We start from the raw sequence: 18,729 nt of genomic DNA on the forward strand, positions 1-18,729 counted from the left end.
TATTTAACCCTAAAAAGCTAACCTTATTTTGTAGTACGTTTAAGCTAACCATTCGTCGAAACGACGAAGTGATTTTTAACCGCGCTGTTAAGAAAAAGTTATTAACTAATTTCTGTGAAGTTAAATAATTCATGTTAAGTAGTTATTTATTTCACAGAAAAAAAACAAAAAAAGGATTTTTTTACACACGGATTACACGAATTAAAAATGCAATCGGAAGCTCCTTTTTCCGAAAAATCAGAAAAAATAAAATTGGTGTTCGTCAAATCGACGAAGGTTAGCTTTCTAGGGTTAAAATTTAAGTAGCGGTCTTTGAATCAGATACAACACTGGCCAACCAAATTACACTTTTTTTGCCACAAGAATCAAAATATACTTTTCTGAAGGTTTTTGGGTTGCTGAACTCGAATCCACAATCAGAAAACTTCTATTAGCCTTCGTTCTTAAAATATTACCGTTATAAAATGCAAAAACGGTTTTTTTTATAACGGTTATATTTCAAGAACGGAGGCTAATAGAATTTTTCCGATTGCGGATTTGAGTATTTATTTTTTTTGTTTTTTTTGTTTTATTGAACATACTATATACAATTGACTTAAGCTTAACTTATTTCTAATAAGATACATTGATTGATATAAAATTTGTTGGCACATATGGGGCCTAACCTTATACAATGGATAAAAGATAAAATATATATAAATATAGTACATGAATAGGCTTAATTTTACAAGTCTGCTGACTAGGTTATCCTCGGGGTGTTCCGTCCCGGTTGTCCAGTTGTGGTATTGATAATGGTGGGTTGGGTGGTATGGCATTTAGCCGCGGTAGTAGGCCGATTGCGTATCGGCGTAAAAGTAAACTACTTCCTCGTTGTCGGTTGGGATTATGTGCTCATCCAGAATATCCAAAGCACTAAGGTATCTGGGTTCGGGATGTCATTGTTGGGTTCTCATGCTTCTCATCAGCTGATTGGGGTGGTTGGCGATGCTTCCGACAAGTTTCTTTGCAGATTGCAGCAGATACTTTTCCAACGTCATGATGTTTGCTTCCTCGTAAAGTCGCTCGTTGCTGTAGTATTTTTGTCGCTGTCGATCGAAGTAAAGTCCGGTGCAGATCCTCAGGATTTTCCTCTCAAAAATTTGAAGTTCCTTCATGGCTGTCTTGGAAATGGTATACCATACCGGAAAGCTATAGGCGATGACAGGTCGTAGAAGCTGCTTGTAGATCAGGAGTTTCGTTGGTTGGCTTAATCCGTTTCTTCTCTTCATCAGGGGGTGAAGGCGATGGAAGGCGTAGTTGGCTTTTTTCAGGACAGACCTAGAGTGAAGGTTGAACCTCAGGAGCTCGTTAAAGTTGATCCCTAAATACTTCGCGTTGCGTTTGGCTGCCAATTTAGTACCATCAGGTAGTGTAAGTGTGATGCTCCTACAGTTTGCAGCTGACCGAATGCTTCGTCCTCCTGTTCGTCTAAAGCACAGTAATTCCGATTTGGATGAGTTGATCCGGATACCCCATTTACTGTAGAACTCATACAATTTTGGAATGTGAGCTTCAACTTTCCTGGCAGCTATCGTTGGCGAGACGGACTTGTAGTATGTGAGCGAATCGTCAGCGTAAAGCAGGTTCTCGCACTCACTTGCAAGCGGCTGGTCTGACGTCAGGATACTATAGAGGAAGGGACCAAGTTTTGATCCTTGGGCAACTCCAGCTCTAATGCACTTCTTTGCTGATTTGCTATCCTCCACTTGTACGAAGAAGTTCCTAGAAGAAAGAAAAGAAAAAATGATTTTTATTAGTGCTACAGGGAAGCCTAGTAAATGAAGTTTATGGATAAGGGCTTCTATCCATACGCTGTCAAATGCTTTCTCGACATCCAGAAAGCATGCGACGGTAACTTGATGGTTGTTCAAAGCTGAGGTGATGTCTTGGTGGAACTTCATGAGCGGATGCAGTGTGGAGTGCTTCTCCCGAAAGCCGAACTGCATGTCTGGGATAATGTTGAAATCGCTGCAAAACTTCTTGAGCTTCCTCAGTGTCAGCTCTTCCAAGAGCTTACTTAGGTTGTTGAGAAGAGAAATTGGCCTGTAATTAGATATAATGTTCCTCGCACCTTTCTTAGGAATTGCCACGATTCTTGCAGTTTTCCATTTCTGCGGGAAGTAGCTGTTGTTGATGCAGTTGTTTAGGATAATGGTTAAGAAGATTAATATTGTCTGCGGGAGCCTCTTAATGACGAAGTTGGAAATGCCATCCGGTCCGGCTGATTTCTTAGGTTTGGATAGGCTTATTATTTCGGCAATCTCTTCTGGGGTGCTCAGGTTTGGGCTGTCAACTGGATCACTTGCGGGATTGGTGTTGCTGAATGTTGCTACATCGATGTTAGGTACTAAGGTCCTTCGGATGGATGCTTCCATTTCCTGTAAGAAGACTGGGTCTGCGGAAGGGTTCGGTGTGAAGTTACCTTCGAAGTGGGCTGCAAATGCTTCTGCTTTTTCCTGAGATGTTGTTGCTTCTCCATTGTTGGTGTTAATAACTTCCGGCATTGGTGACTTCTGTCCAACAATTCGGTTGATATTCTTGAAGGCATCAGGTCCGGGCTTTATTGACTGCAGTCTCTTCTGGAACTGTGTGTTGTTGAAGTGTTGAATGGCGTTACGGAGCATGATGTTGGTGCACTGCAGCTCACTCCACACTGTCCGGTAGTTGGCATTTGATGTGTTTAAGTCCCGCTTGTGGATCCTTTGGAGGCGTTTTCTTAACCGCTGTCTGTGTGCGTATAAATTTTGCACGTGTACTGGAAGATGTTGGTAGCGGTCCTTTGATGTCTTCGGCTGTTTTTGATTGTCCAGTGCACTTGTGATTGCCGTTTCCAGAGAATCAATAGCAGCATCAATTTCAACATTCTGGAGATTTCTGTTGTGTGGTGGGAAAGTGATGGATTGTTCAACCTCTCTCTGCAGCCTGTCTATATCCAATCTCCTATAGTTGATGAAGTGTTCCGCTGGTTGTGTCACTAAGTTGATGGGCTGATGAAGCTTAATACTGAGCTGAACTGCTTCATGGTCCGAGTCGCTGGATACTGTTGAACAGATAAAGTTGCAGAAATCAGGATGAATATGCACAAAATTTGATGTTACTAAGAAGAAGTCCAATGTTGAAGGTGTTCTTGGGTAGGTTGGTTTCGGTTGAGAAATTACAACTAACGAGTTTTGGGCACTGTTGAAATCCAACCAGTCGGATATTGCCTTCCCTTCAGTGTTGATTGTTGTATCCATCCAAAGGTGATGTCTAGCATTGAAATCACCGCCGATGAGTCCATAAGTGCTTCTCGAGAGTGTGCCGTTGAGGGTCTGTAAGTCGCTCTGGATGTTTTTGGCCGTGGAATTGCATTTGAAGTACACGCTTATTATGGTGAGTGTCTCATCTCTTCCTAGGTTTAAGATTACGGCAGTAGCTTCACTGGTCGAGAGTCCTTTGATGATGGTTTCACTGGTGCTTATATTTTTCTTTACAAAAATTGCAGTCCCTCTTCGGTTCTCGGCTTTGTCCTGTCGGAAGGTGTTAAATCCAACGATGTCAATGTTATTTTTCCGTGTCACGTTGGTCTCGCTGATGAGGGCGATGTCTGGGCTGTTGTTCTTCAAGAACAAGTTGAATGATGTCCTCTTCTCCAGGCTGTACAATGAATTGACATTGTACGTCAGTATGCGGAGCTTCTTTAATGACATAGTGTGTAGATGAAGGTGGCTAAGGCCGCGGACTTATCTTTATCACTCAGAAGCCCATAGTTAGACGGAACGGCACTCCGGGCTTTCTGCATCACTGACAAGAGGTCACTTCCGAAGAGGCGCTCAACTTCGTTACTGAGATTCATCGGTGGTGGTGCTGATGTAGATGCTGGTTTGGTCGGCTTAGTTGGCCCTGTCTTAACTGGGATGCTCTTTGCTGGAGTCCTGGTTTGCCGTTGTTGTGTTTGGTTCTTCATTGGTGCTATTGGCTTGGGTGTTGCTGCCTTTGGTGGTTGTGCTTTTAGGGCCATTGCTGCATAGCTCACTGCTGGCCGGGTAATGGTACATGCTGACTTAGCAGCAAACTCCTGGTGAGACTTTTTCTGCGCCAGCACCTTATTCCTTTCGGTAAGCTTAGCTTTCAGTGTCGGGCATCCTTTGAAGCTAGCTGGATGTCCTTCCTTCTTACAGTTGGCGCACCATACATCCGTTCCGGTGTTTTCCTTCCTTCTACATTGTCCTGGTTCATGGTCTTCTTTGCACTTAACGCAAACATATTGGCGGCCGCAGTTTGTGGCAACGTGACCAAAACGTTGGCAGTTTCGGCATTGCACGATGTCGTTGGTCCTAAGACGCTCCCAATGAACCCGGTGGTTCATTATCAATGTCTTTGAGTAGACCTCGGCGATGTCACAGCTCTTACTTAGTTCTACGACGAAGTTGTTGAATTCTTTGCCCTGTGCCTTTTTGGACTTGAATTCAGTGACTTTGATGACTGGGAGACCCTCGATCCTAAGTTCATCTTCTATTTCAATGGCTGCGAGTGTGAAGTGAAGTCCTTTCAGCATTAGTAGGTTCTTCCTATCTTCTCGGGGTGTAAAGGTATTAAATTGGATCTTCCTCGCCTTTAGGAAGTTTTTAATGTCCTCAAAAGATTGGCGGTTCCCAGTTGAAATGATGGTTGTCTTTGTGCTCCGGTTTTTAAATGTCACCTTGATGTTTTTATTTTTGCAGAATCTGCTAATTTCCGCGATGTTAGCGGAAAAACAGAAGATTGGTGGCATTCCTGTTGTCTTGGTGGTGGTGATTGGAGGCGTTGGCTGGGCGGCAGTTGTACTTGCTGTTGCTGGTTCTTTAGCTGTTGGTGGCTGTGTTGCAGCTTGTGACTGTTGTGCTGTTGGCGGTTTGTTTGGACTGGCTGATGTTGGCTGCTTATTCGGAGAATGCTGGGCTGTTGCTGTTGATGGCTTGTAGAAATCCGTGATTATTAGTTTTTTGGCTGCAGTTGCTCCTTTTCCGGATTTCCTAGGCCTCTTCTGCCCTGGCTGGGGAGATTCACCATCAATTTCCGAACTGGAAGCAGAATCACAAATATCCTCTTCTTCGCTGGCTGGTTCATCTTGGCTGGTTTGCACCTCATCGTTGGCGTGTGTCGATGAGCTTTCTTCACTTTCGGTTTCCATTTCATCTTCGGCTTTGTCTTCTTTGTTCTTCTGCAATTGATCATCCCTTGTGATAAAACTTCCTAGGGTTTTATTGATTCGCGATCCGTGTTCAGGACCCAGGTCGTTGATGATCCTCTTAATTAGTTCTTCCAGGGCAATAAACGCACTTTCAAGATTAAAAGGCTCACCCATTTTTAATTGCTGCTAATTGTTTTTACTTTAATTATTATATGGCACCACTTAGTTTAATCCTCGCACGATATTTTAAGAAAAACTTTCATGCGCACATTAATTAAGGGTTGGCTTAGGTAGCTTAACTCTGCTAATGATTTCGGGTTTTATTACCACAGGGTAATAAAACTTTTGAAAATCGTCGCAGGTAAAACCCTTCGCTGGTAGATTTGGTGGTTGTTTTTGTTAAGTGTTTAAAACTATCCGCTGCACGTCTATCTGCTTTGAATGTCTGTTTGAAACTGAGCGGAGTTGAGTTGAAGGTTTTTGAGTTGCTGCGGATTTGAGTTCAGCAACTCAAAAACCTTCAGAAAAGTATATTTTGGTTCTTGTGGCAAAAATTCTGTGACCAGTGACTTAAACTTTAGATTAAGTTTAGTTTCTCTTTGACTTATTAAATGAAACTTAAGATATCTCGAGCAATAAAAGAGATATCGGGAAAATTTTAAAAGTTTTTGAAAGAAGAATATCTGTTCTTATAATAACCGTTATAAATTTGTTTATAATGAATTACCATACATAAAAACAGAACCTCGAAAACAGCCAAAATTACGTTTTTTGACATTTTCTAACGGTAATATTTCAAAAACGAAGGCCAATCAAATTTTTCTGACTTCAGATTCGGATTTAGCACCCCAAAAACTACTAGAAAAGTATATTTTGGTTCTTGTGACAAAAAAAAAGTTAAATTTTGCTGACCAGTGTTATGTGTGTTATGCGATTTCTTAGGAGTTTTTCTGACGGCGGCATTACGTAGTTTTGAGCTGATATCATTGAATTCTTGGCAATTAATATAAATTGAAACAACTTGATTTCTGAGACTTTGCGTTGAAAAAAAATATTTAAAATTAGGTTATTGCGGAAAAAGTGTGGAAACGTTAATTTTTGTACCCTTTCTCATTTTTTGCCAATTTTTTGCATTAAGTACTCTTGGTTTAAATATGATTATATGTTTTAACAGAAATCAAATCCATCAAGCCATCCGATAAAAAACCCGCGAATCGGTTTTTTGTACTAATATTAAAAATATCTAAAATCACATCCTTTTTTCAGGATGACAATCTTACTATATCTGAAAATTGTAATTACTTTGTAGCTTTTAAGAAAAATTTATCTGAATAATTAGCTAATTTAATTACATTTAAAACACATTGTTACAAATTTCGAGCTCAAAAAGTTAGTAGATTTTCAAAGGCTGTATTTTGTTAAAACATATTGGGTTTATTGATATCAGCTCAAAACTATTCAACAATGTTCTACATTCAGATATTTTTTTTTATTGAAAAATGCAATAGCAAAAGTTTTTCTTAAACGTTATTTATTGCCAGCATAACGACAGTATAAACAATTTGGAGCAATTTATTTAACAAGACATTTTTTTTTTAATTCAAGAAATTTGGATTTTTTTGCATTGATATCGTTTTATTATATTTAAGTGAATTATCTAAAGCAAATAAAAGATTCAATTTTGATGATTTTTGTTCTTAATTAAAATAATTAAAAATACTATAACATCTATGGGTAAAAAATTAACGGTGTTGCCGTTTTGTTTTTTAAGACTTAAAAAAATTTGAATAAAATTGAATAACTCAAAAAAATTTGATTTTAAAGTTCAAGTGACCTCAACTCCAAATTTATAAAGCGTTTCGCCCAGGTACGACAGTGGGCTCATCAGAAATAATTTAAATAATTTTTATTATTTTTGTTATTTTTTTCTTCGTTATCAAAAAAATTTGTTTAAATTTCATAAATTAAATTAAAACTACCTATAAATTAAATTATTTAGATTTTTAAAAGAAAAATATCGACTTAAAACGTAAAAAAAAATATTATTACAACACAAAGGCAACACATGCATTATTAAGATATATATTTTTACAAAGAAATTTATTCTTATCTTTAAAATTATTATAATCAGGTAAACTAAATGAAGTGTTCTTGAAATAAAATGCACGACTGGGTCGCACGAACTTGCTCTTAGAGTTAAAGTTGCTTAAATTTTTAAGACTTTTATATAGAAATTTGGAAAAAAATAAATACAGTAGTCCCTCGGTAATGTGAATTACCGATAATACGAATTTCTCTAAAATGTGAATCGCCAAAAATTTTCATTTTCATCTCTGTTATGTGAATTTCGAAAATTTTTAGACTCTATAATGTGAATTTCCTTTGCAAAAGCTTGCATGTTTTTCTCGTTCGTGCACGCAATCTTTGTATAGGTCTGAAAAGTGGATAACTGTTATTTGTCTTGACATTTCTTAAGATATTGAAAGCAGCTGCAGGCTGGAGATTTTTGTGCTAACATTTTACATCTTTTTATACGAAGTTTTTTAAGTTTTTTTACTTGTATTTTATTGATTTTTTTCTTTATTCAGTACAGGCTTAAACTGAGCTTAAATAACTGTAATATTCATTAGTTTTAAGAATGTTTTAATCAGTTAAATGGCATTTGGAAAAAGTTCCAGTAATGTGAATCCCTCTAAAATCCGAAAACGCCTTGTTTTAATTAGTTCACATTATCGAGGGACTACTGTATTTGGAAAAAAATAAAATTAAATCTGAAATCAAATTGCCCTCCAAAGTAAGTATGCAGTTTTGATTGATATATTAAGATGCATTTTTAGAAAAAAAATTTTCAAAATCGTTAGAGCCGTTTTTTAAAAAAACTAATTTTTTATAAATAATTTTTTGGAAAAAAAGTTTTAAAATAAAATTGGTATGCCATTTTGTAGAAATTACTAATCAACATCTTACAACAAAATTTCAAAAAAAATTGTCTACCATCGTAATGTCATGGAAAAATGTTATCTCAACTTTTTTTTTTTTACGAATGCATAACTTGATATATAGTACCTATATCGCAAGTAAAAATGGTACTCAAACTCAGAATTTTGCAAAAAAAAAATAACAACAATGAGTTAAAATGGAGCTACCAACCTCTTTTCCAAGATGGCGGCTGCTGCCAACATCCTACCATTCCCAACAAATTGCCTTTTATGTAATAGTAACTCTAATGTTAAAATTGAGAACATTTAAACAAAAAATCATTTTTGGACTAAGAACAAAAAGTTCCAAGTTTTTTTCTTTCAATTTTTTGAAAATGAAAAAAATGAATTTTATTGAAACTTCGTTTTTAAGTATTTATAAATATTTTCTTGTTAATGGCATCTAAAGTTCAATGAGTTCACATAAATTAGGTATAAGCAGGTGCATTCATTCATGATGACAGCAAATACGTAAGTCTATAGAAACAAATTGGGGATTCCATTTGAATAATTGATAAGACAAAATTAAGAACAATACTTTAATTTAATTCTTTCAATTGTTTCATGTTATTTTCAAAGAATAAGAAATAAATCAATTACACAGCAAGTAGTATGGTCATTGACATCTTTAATTGACCTTAAAACTAAAACCTACCTCAACCAAATTTGAATGACTTACGATTTTTTTCTAAATAATATCAATAGGTACATGGAAATGGGTCACTATCACAAACAAATTAACTGTGCAGAATTAAATCAATAAAAGTCGATAAAGAAGATACATTTTGCAAGTTACGTTCTGAAACTCATCTCAAGCACTCAAAAGCTAAATAAGTGAAAAAGTTTGATAAATTTGTTCTTTCTTTTTTTTTAAAGTTTTATTCTCTTTTCAACAACAAATAATCACAAATCATAATTTCAAAATGAAAATAATATTAATTTTTGTAGCAATCCTTGGTATCAATTCTGCAGTTGCGCACCCACAAGGAGGTGTTGTTGCAATTACTGGCACGCAAGATGATAAGGACAGCCTTGTTCCAATGGCAACAAGTCAAGTCTCAGATGAAGAGCTTGACCCAGTTGAAAATGACCCAGTTTATTTACTTGAGATTGAATCCGAAATAGAGTGCCGGAAAATTTGCAGAAGAATGGAGAGCAGAAGAGCCCGTTATTTGGATCGTTATAGGTGTCCAGGTCCTCGGTATGCAGGAAAAAAATGCTCTGAAGTTATATAAAACATGTCGAAGATGGCTACTCTGGTGTCGATTGGTTCTACAGGGGCCTAAATAAAAATACAATTTTTGTTCTTTTTTCTGTTATCATAAAATTAATAAAGAATTTAACATTGAATTTTTTAGTTTTGTATAATTTAAAATAATTTGTATATATTAGGTAAGGGTAACCAAAACTCTTTTAGTGCGCGCAGATTAAAAAAAAAAAAAAAAACTTTTGAAAAAAAGTCTCCTAAATTTGTTAACTGAAATTAAAAAACAAAAACAAAAAGTAACAAAACTTATCTAAAATAAACTCAAAATTTAAAATATAGAATACAAAGACAAACTGAGCGGAAAGTTTAAAATATGTTCAAAAGTTTCCCAACACACTTCTTCAAATCCACCCCCAACTTTGTTAACGTCATAAAATGTTGAATAAAGATTAAAATATATAATACTAGCTGACCCGGCGGACTTCGTTCCGCATTTTTCTTGTATTTATTTTCAATTTTTGGCTTTGTAATGTGTTAACCTTTTCCAATACAAAAAAATCGGGCCACAACTTGATATATGGAACACAAACATAAAATTGTATAAAGTATTAAAAAAGCAAACAAATCTCCATTTCACGCTTTGACCTTGAAAATCGCGACTTGCGGACATGAGACATACTTTTGAGGTATGTTATATAATGCCAAACCGAAGGTATTGAACAAAAAAAATTTCTATTAGCATTCATTCCGAGGTTTACTCCTTTTTTCACCTTATTTGACTGTATCATGATATTTTTTGGCTATTTAGGAAATTCAAAAAGTAGCAATCTTTTTTTGTAAATTGTAAAGAAACCGACTTAAAATGAAAAGATTCCGTCTTAATTCTATACATACGTCTAAATATTAAAATATTTTCTTAAGAAGATTAAATTATTTTAAATTAATGCGGAAATTGTATTAATAAATTGGTAGTTGAAACAACTTAAACAAATTTTAAGTTTCAGTTTATCATACCAATTTTCAACTGTGAGATATATGTAGCTTAGTGGTAAACAATTTTAATTGAGGAAATTACATTTTAAAGAGTTAAATCGTGTTTGTTTTTATTAGCCTTGAATATCAGCTCTTTGAACCCCAAATATTGCATTTGGTCATAACTTGACAGCAGCGCCACGTACCAGGTCCACGGGGGGTGGTGCCCCCGGGGCCCCCAACACGCCAGGGCCCCGCAAGGAGACAATGTAGAGAAGGCAACTGGTTATAAAAGTATCGAAGCAAAAAGATAAGATAAAATATTGAATTGGTAGCCAGTCACAAAAATGTAGTCTTGCCCCGGGGCCCCGACAACTCAACGTACGCCCCTGGGTCGAACTATAAAACAAAGCCTGTCTCGAATGAACCCTATCAAACGCAAAAAAATTCATAAAAGTCTATACAGCCGTTCGGACTCCAAATATGAAATTTGTCTATAACTTCTTCGGCAAAAGCGCCACCTACGCTACCGGGTCCAATTTATGAAACAAAACATGTTTCGAATAAATTATATCAGACACAAAAAGTTTCACAAAAATCAAAATATGCAATTTTCCTAAAACTTGACAACAGTGCCAACTACTGGGTCCAATCATGAAACAAAACTTGTCTAGAATGAACCTTGTCATAACACAAAATTTCACAAAAATCTGTCCAGTCATTAGACCCCACCTATGGAATTTGCTTATAACTTGAAAACAGCTCCACCTATTGGATCAAATTATAAAACAAAACCTGTAACGGATAGACCTTATCAAATAAACAAAATTTCACAAAAATCTGTTCAGTTATTCGACCTCAAATTTGGAATTTGCCTATAACTTGACAGCAGCGCCACCTACCGGGTCCAATTATAAAACAAAACCTGTTTCGGATGGACCTTTTCACATATATTTCACACAAAATTTCAGAAAAATCTGTCTAGTCGTTTAGGAGTAGGGTCACAAACAAACGCACAGGAGAAATATATGTATATAATATGTAGATACAAACCATAACTCTGATTGATGTGCCAATGCTTTACTTATTTGTCCTCAATGAAAATCAGAGATATACATTTGATTTGTGAAGTCCATATGTGGATTTAATATCACAAGACGAATAATTATTTGTTTCACTCAAAATCAGACTTTTTTAATTATTTTGAAAGCTTTACAAATTAAGCTTAGTTAAAATTTTTAAAAAGCGAGAGTGGTTTTTTACTCGTACATATTGACAGCTATGTAAAGATGCGAGAAAAGGTATTATTTTTTTTTGATACAAACCATCTACATATTAATACCTTTCAAACAAAAAAAAAATTACCAAAATCGGACCAGCCAAACTCGAGTTTATCGGCCACACACACTAAACGAACTCATTTTTATATATAAGATATTCATTCAAAAACGTACCGTTAATAAGTTCCAAATTTATTAAGCATTAACAAAAATTTTCTTCCGTTTTGAAATGCAAATGCAAAATTGGTAGAAAGCAGACTGGATGATATATGCGTGGGTGGCGGAGTCAAACTTGCATTTTTTTTTTTTTTTTTGAAAAAAACTTTTTCGGAAATGGGTGCAAAGTGGCAGAAATTTTTGAAGAAGGTGTTAAATGGCAATTCCAAAATGGCAGAAAGCTAAGTGGATGGAAAAGGGGTGGCAGAAGGGCGCAAAATCGTAATTTTTTTTGAAATTTACTGACTCGGAAATGGCTGCCATTTTGCAAGTGTGTTCCTGATGGTATTTAGTTTCTAAATTCGAAATAGCAGAAAGCAATTTTTTACTTCAGAGACTGCCGAAAAAAACTTTTATTTAAAAAAAAAAATATTTAAAAACAACGGTAACATCTACAATCTGATATTATATCTTTTTTAAAGCCACAAACTTATTATTTAATTATCATTTCAAATAATGTTGTTTTCGTGAAAAGTTTTTTTTAAAAGAAAATTTTTTAACTCAAAATTTTAACTTTCTTTTAAATTTTTTTTTTTTTAACTTTAATTTTTTTTTTTAATTTTACACTATCAAGCTTTGCTGTTGTAAATATAGGGTAAATTAGGGCATTATGGCATACCTAAGCACAAACTCAATTAACTTTACTACGGACTACAATTTTTACTTCAATCTTTTTTTTTAATTAAATTTCATAAAAACGTAACATAAATAAATTATTTAAGAATAAAAATTCAAGCTTTTTAACAAAAAATAAATTAAATTAAAAACAGTCCAAAAAAAACCATATTGCCCTATGTACGGGCAATATGGCGAACCCCATTTACTTCGGAACCCTTTACTTTTTTTACGTATATTCAGCATTTCTGAAATATAGTTGTAAATAAGTTTCATAAAATTAACGTTAAATTGAAGTTATTTCCAAATTTAAAAAAGTGCAGAATTACTTTTGAAATTAGTTTTATCTAAGGGCATTATGGCGCAGTCGGGTATAATATAGCGCCATAATGCCCTTATTACATCTGCGCCATATTGCAAAATATGCACATATTCACAAAAATCCAAAAACTAAACACAATTCTTACTTCAGTTAAAATATAACAAGTGATATAACCAAACCAAAACTGTACTCTGCGTTTCACTATTTACAACAAAAACGTGCACTGTATACTTACCGAGATACACACAAACAAAAACAAAGCGATATTATATTGGAACCCAGAACCGGTATATTTTTTTTGTTTCCTTTTTTGTTTGGCACAAAAATAATAGCACTGACCTGCGATCGTCACAAGGCTAGTGTTCGACGAAGGCCAAAGTTTCTGCATTGGTTTTATTTAAATGCGAGTATTGGAAGTATGGTAGTTGAGAGGTGCGCCATAATGCCCGGTGCGCCATAATGCCCGAAGTTACCCTAATTAAATTTTTTAAGTTAATTTTTATTCAAGTTCTGAAAAACAGATTTTAAAATATGGTTCAGTTTTTGAAAAAATACTTCTTAAACTCAAATTTTTTTTAATTTTTTTTTTTTTTAATTTTAGTTCGATGAGTAAAGCGTTACTGCAGTGGTCACCCTACCTGAAGTGGATATGGAAACATTTCTTTCTAAAGCAGGCGCATATTAAAAAGATTGAAAAACATTGTCTTTAAAGAGGCTATCGTAATCTTCTTGTAGAATAAGAACATTTGGTAAAGGAATCAAATTGGAGAATTCCATCTGAAATTGATAAGACAAAATTTAATATAATACTTTATTAAATGTTTCATGGTTTTTCCAAGAAAAAGATTAATCACACACAACAAGAAGTATCATCACTGACCTTAAGTCTAAGGCCGATGTCAACTCTATTTATAGGGGAGTAGGGGAGAAGAGAGTACATTTGACATTTTGCTTTTAAAAGTCTGTATTTTCGAAAACTGTGAATGTATTCCAATGTTTTGTTTTGTGTATGATTTATTGACTATTCAATATTAATAACAGTAAATCCAAAAAAATAATGTTTTCTAAAAAAGTCATTTTGGGCACATATGACTTTAAAAGAGGTACATTTGATAATGGTGGATTAAACCCCACATCGTGTGCAATATATTTTTAAAACTAGCTCGTCTGTTGTTTGAATAGAAAAAAAAAATAATTGTAGGTAATATGTTAAAGTTTATGTAATAGAAAAATTAATTAAAATGTTATACAACAAATTTCAATTTAGTTTTTTAGTTTTGTAATTTTAAGTCAGTATAAAGAAGCAAACATTCTCAAAACAACAACTTAAACTAACGTAAAATTACTTCGAACACTTTAATATCATTAAATTGCAATAATTTACATATCTACAAACTATCCTTTTCCATAAGGTGGTTTAGCATTAACAGGAACGTAAAAAACTCCCTTAGTTCCAATATTTTCAGGTGATGCCATTTTCACCGAGCTATACTTATTTCCACATTGTTTGCGTACAGCACTCAAATAACCACCCTTACATTCGATTGTAGGAAAATCATTTTTTTCAATTGCTTCAGCCAAATACATATAAGACCTCGAATGAGAGCAAGATCCTATAGGATCCAAACCACATCCCGGTTGACGAACTCCACCATTTGGATAATAAACTCCAGCTCCAATGGGTCTTAGAAAACCCAAACGTCCGCCACTAGTTTGAATTGTCTCAACAAACTTAGCATCTGTGTGACAAAGCCTTGACGAACAGTCATTATAATCGAATAACGGGAAGGCAGGATCACATCCAACTATGAGTTGAAGAGTTTTATTTTGTTGTTTTAAATGTTTTGCAGCAATTCCAGCAACATGAGCTCCCAAACTATGACCGAAAATGCTTACATCCTTAATTGACAGCGAAGTATATTCTGAAAGAAAATTTATAAACATTGACAGGTCTTCGCCAACACTGGGAGCAACAAAACGTGCAGTTGGATATGTTTTTTCGGCAATTTTCGACCAATCAATACAAATTATATTTCGACGTCCGATTTTGAAAATAGCATCTCGAACTAAGGAGCACACAGGTGCGTCAGCTGATGACCTGAATCCGTGAAGAATGATCCTGTTAAAAGAAAAAATGAGAAAGTTCAAAAGATACCACTTTTTAAGTTCCTTCAATGACTTACCTAGTGGGAATGGATGCATTAAAATTGGAACGTTCTATGGATGAGGGATCGTCCTGTCTTAGTTTTTGAGCATTTGTTGGATTGACTGGTGTGTATAGATAGTACTCGACCAGGTAAGGATCTGAGGGCTATGTGAAGTTGGCACCCCCAAATGCAAATTTTTTTTTCAAACCTATATGGTTCGATTGCCCAAGGTTAGCCCAGGATAGCCCAAGATTTTTTTTCGTTAGCCCACCCTTAGTTTTAAAATTATAACGGAATTATTTTTTTTCACCTCAAAAATCACAAAAAAAAACTTTTTTTTATTCTGTGAAAAAATTGTTGGTCTTGCACTGTGGTTCGATTGCCCAACGTTAGCCCAGGATAGCCCAACTTTTTTTTTCTTGATTGCACTGTTTTTTCAGAAGATACAACAAAAAACTTTTTTTCATATCAGAAACCGAAAAAATTTAAATTTTTTTCTCCTGTGAAAAAATCCTTAGTTTAAAACCGTGGTTTGTTTGCCCAAGGTTAGCCCAGGATAGCCCAACTTTTATTTTTGCTATCGTAAGCTTAGTTTAAAAATTATAGAAGAATTAGTTTTTATTCACCACACCAAAAAAAAAAGTACGTATACACCTCAGTGACCCTTTTTTTTTTTTTCAGTGTAAAATTTATCCTTTTTTCATTTTCCTCAATTAACCATTCTAATTCCAGCTAATTACATCACTTTTTTTCGTTAGCCCACCCTCAGTTTAAAAGTTATAGCAAAAAACTTTTTTCAAAGTACCAACTTCTTAAAAATCAAACATTTTTTTTTTCAGTGTAAAATTTATCCTTTTTTCATTTTTCCTCAATTAACCATTCTAATTCCAACTAATTACATCACTTTTTTTCGTTAGCCCACCCTCAGTTTAAAAGTTATAGCAAAAAACTTTTTTCAAAGTACCAACTTCTTAAAAATCAAACATTTTTTTTTTCAGTGTAAAATTTATCCTTTTTTCATTTTTCCTCAATTAACCATTCTAATTCCAACTAATTACATCACTTTTTTTCGTTAGCCCACCCTCAGTTTAAAAGTTATAGCAAAAAACTTTTTTCAAAGTACCAACTTCTTAAAAATCAAACATTTTTTTTTTTCAGTGTAAAATTTATCCTTTTTTCATTTTTCCTCAATTAACCATTCTAATTCCAACTAATTACATCACTTTTTTTCGTTAGCCCACCCTCAGTTTAAAAGTTATAGCAAAAAACTTTTTTCAAAGTACCAACTTCTTAAAAATCAAACATTTTTTTTTTCAGTGTAAAATTTATCCTTTTTTCATTTTTCCTCAATTAACCATTCTAATTCCAACTAATTACATCACTTTTTTTCGTTAGCCCACCCTCAGTTTAAAAGTTATAGCAAAAAACTTTTTTCAAAGTACCAACTTCTTAAAAATCAAACATTTTTTTTTTCAGTGTAAAATTTATCCTTTTTTCATTTTTCCTCAATTAACCATTCTAATTCCAACTAATTACATCACTTTTTTTCGTTAGCCCACCCTCAGTTTAAAAGTTATAGCAAAAAACTTTTTTCAAAGTACCAACTTCTTAAAAATCAAACATTTTTTTTTTCAGTGTAAAATTTATCCTTTTTTCATTTTTCCTCAATTAACCATTCTAATTCCAACTAATTACATCACTTTTTTTCGTTAGCCCACCCTCAGTTTAAAAGTTATAGCAAAAAACTTTTTTCAAAGTACCAACTTCTTAAAAATCAAACATTTTTTTTTTCAGTGTAAAATTTATCCTTTTTTCATTTTTCCTCAATTAACCATTCTAATTCCAACTAATTACATCACTTTTTTTCGTTAGCCCACCCTCAGTTTAAAAGTTATAGCAAAAAACTTTTTTCAAAGTACCAACTTCTTAAAAATCAAACATTTTTTTTTTCAGTGTAAAATTTATCCTTTTTTCATTTTTCCTCAATTAACCATTCTAATTCCAACTAATTACATCACTTTTTTTCGTTAGCCCACCCTCAGTTTAAAAGTTATAGCAAAAAACTTTTTTCAAAGTACCAACTTCTTAAAAATCAAACATTTTTTTTTTCAGTGTAAAATTTATCCTTTTTTCATTTTTCCTCAATTAACCATTCTAATTCCAACTAATTACATCACTTTTTTTCGTTAGCCCACCCTCAGTTTAAAAGTTATAGCAAAAAACTTTTTTCAAAGTACCAACTTCTTAAAAATCAAACATTTTTTTTTTCAGTGTAAAATTTATCCTTTTTTCATTTTTCCTCAATTAACCATTCTAATTCCAACTAATTACATCACTTTTTTTCGTTAGCCCACCCTCAGTTTAAAAGTTATAGCAAAAAACTTTTTTCAAAGTACCAACTTCTTAAAAATCAAACATTTTTTTTTTCAGTGTAAAATTTATCCTTTTTTCATTTTTCCTCAATTAACCATTCTAATTCCAACTAATTAAAAAAAATGTTTGATTTTTAAGAAGTTGGTACTTTGAAAAAAGTTTTTTGCTATAACTTTTAAACTGAGGGTGGGCTAACGAAAAAAAGTGATGTAATTAGTTGGAATTAGAATGGTTAATTGAGGAAAAATGAAAAAAGGATAAATTTTACACTGAAAAAAAAAATGTTTGATTTTTAAGAAGTTGGTACTTTGAAAAAAGTTTTTTGCTATAACTTTTAAACTGAGGGTGGGCTAACGAAAAAAAGTGATGTAATTAGTTGGAATTAGAATGGTTAATTGAGGAAAAATGAAAAAAGGATAAATTTTACACTGAAAAAAAAATGTTTGATTTTTAAGAAGTTGGTACTTTGAAAAAAGTTTTTTGCTATAACTTTTAAACTGAGGGTGGGCTAACGAAAAAAAGTGATGTAATTAGTTGGAATTAGAATGGTTAATTGAGGAAAAATGAAAAAAGGATAAATTTTACACTGAAAAAAAAAATGTTTGATTTTTAAGAAGTTGGTACTTTGAAAAAAGTTTTTTGCTATAACTTTTAAACTGAGGGTGGGCTAACGAAAAAAAGTGATGTAATTAGTTGGAATTAGAATGGTTAATTGAGGAAAAATGAAAAAAGGATAAATTTTACACTGAAAAAAAAAATGTTTGATTTTTAAGAAGTTGGTACTTTGAAAAAAGTTTTTTGCTATAACTTTTAAACTGAGGGTGGGCTAACGAAAAAAAGTGATGTAATTAGTTGGAATTAGAATGGTTAATTGAGGAAAAATGAAAAAAGGATAAATTTTACACTGAAAAAAAAAATGTTTGATTTTTAAGAAGTTGGTACTTTGAAAAAAGTTTTTTGCTATAACTTTTAAACTGAGGGTGGGCTAACGAAAAAAAGTGATGTAATTAGTTGGAATTAGAATGGTTAATTGAGGAAAAATGAAAAAAGGATAAATTTTACACTGAAAAAAAAAATGTTTGATTTTTAAGAAGTTGGTACTTTGAAAAAAGTTTTTTGCTATAACTTTTAAACTGAGGGTGGGCTAACGAAAAAAAGTGATGTAATTAGTTGGAATTAGAATGGTTAATTGAGGAAAAATGAAAAAAGGATAAATTTTACACTGAAAAAAAAAATGTTTGATTTTTAAGAAGTTGGTACTTTGAAAAAAGTTTTTTGCTATAACTTTTAAACTGAGGGTGGGCTAACGAAAAAAAGTGATGTAATTAGTTGGAATTAGAATGGTTAATTGAGGAAAAATGAAAAAAGGATAAATTTTACACTGAAAAAAAAAATGTTTGATTTTTAAGAAGTTGGTACTTTGAAAAA

The 18,729-nt window shown here is 33.4% G+C and overlaps 1 protein-coding gene across 1 annotated transcript; it reads right to left on the minus strand.

Annotated features, from left to right (window-relative positions):
- Positions 1 to 14,127: 14,127 nt before the first annotated feature.
- On the minus strand, positions 14,128 to 15,092 carry LOC129911704 (phospholipase A1-like; the record flags this gene model as incomplete). The annotated part of the gene is made up of 2 exons (XM_055989616.1): positions 14,128 to 14,900; positions 14,965 to 15,092. Coding segments are annotated over 2 exons (852 nt in total), but the record flags the coding sequence as incomplete, so codon positions are not given.
- Between the last annotated feature and the right edge of the window lie 3,637 nt (positions 15,093 to 18,729).

Source organism: Episyrphus balteatus, chromosome 1 (genome assembly GCF_945859705.1).
Source record: "Episyrphus balteatus chromosome 1, idEpiBalt1.1, whole genome shotgun sequence".
Lineage (NCBI taxonomy): Eukaryota > Metazoa > Arthropoda > Insecta > Diptera > Syrphidae > Episyrphus > Episyrphus balteatus.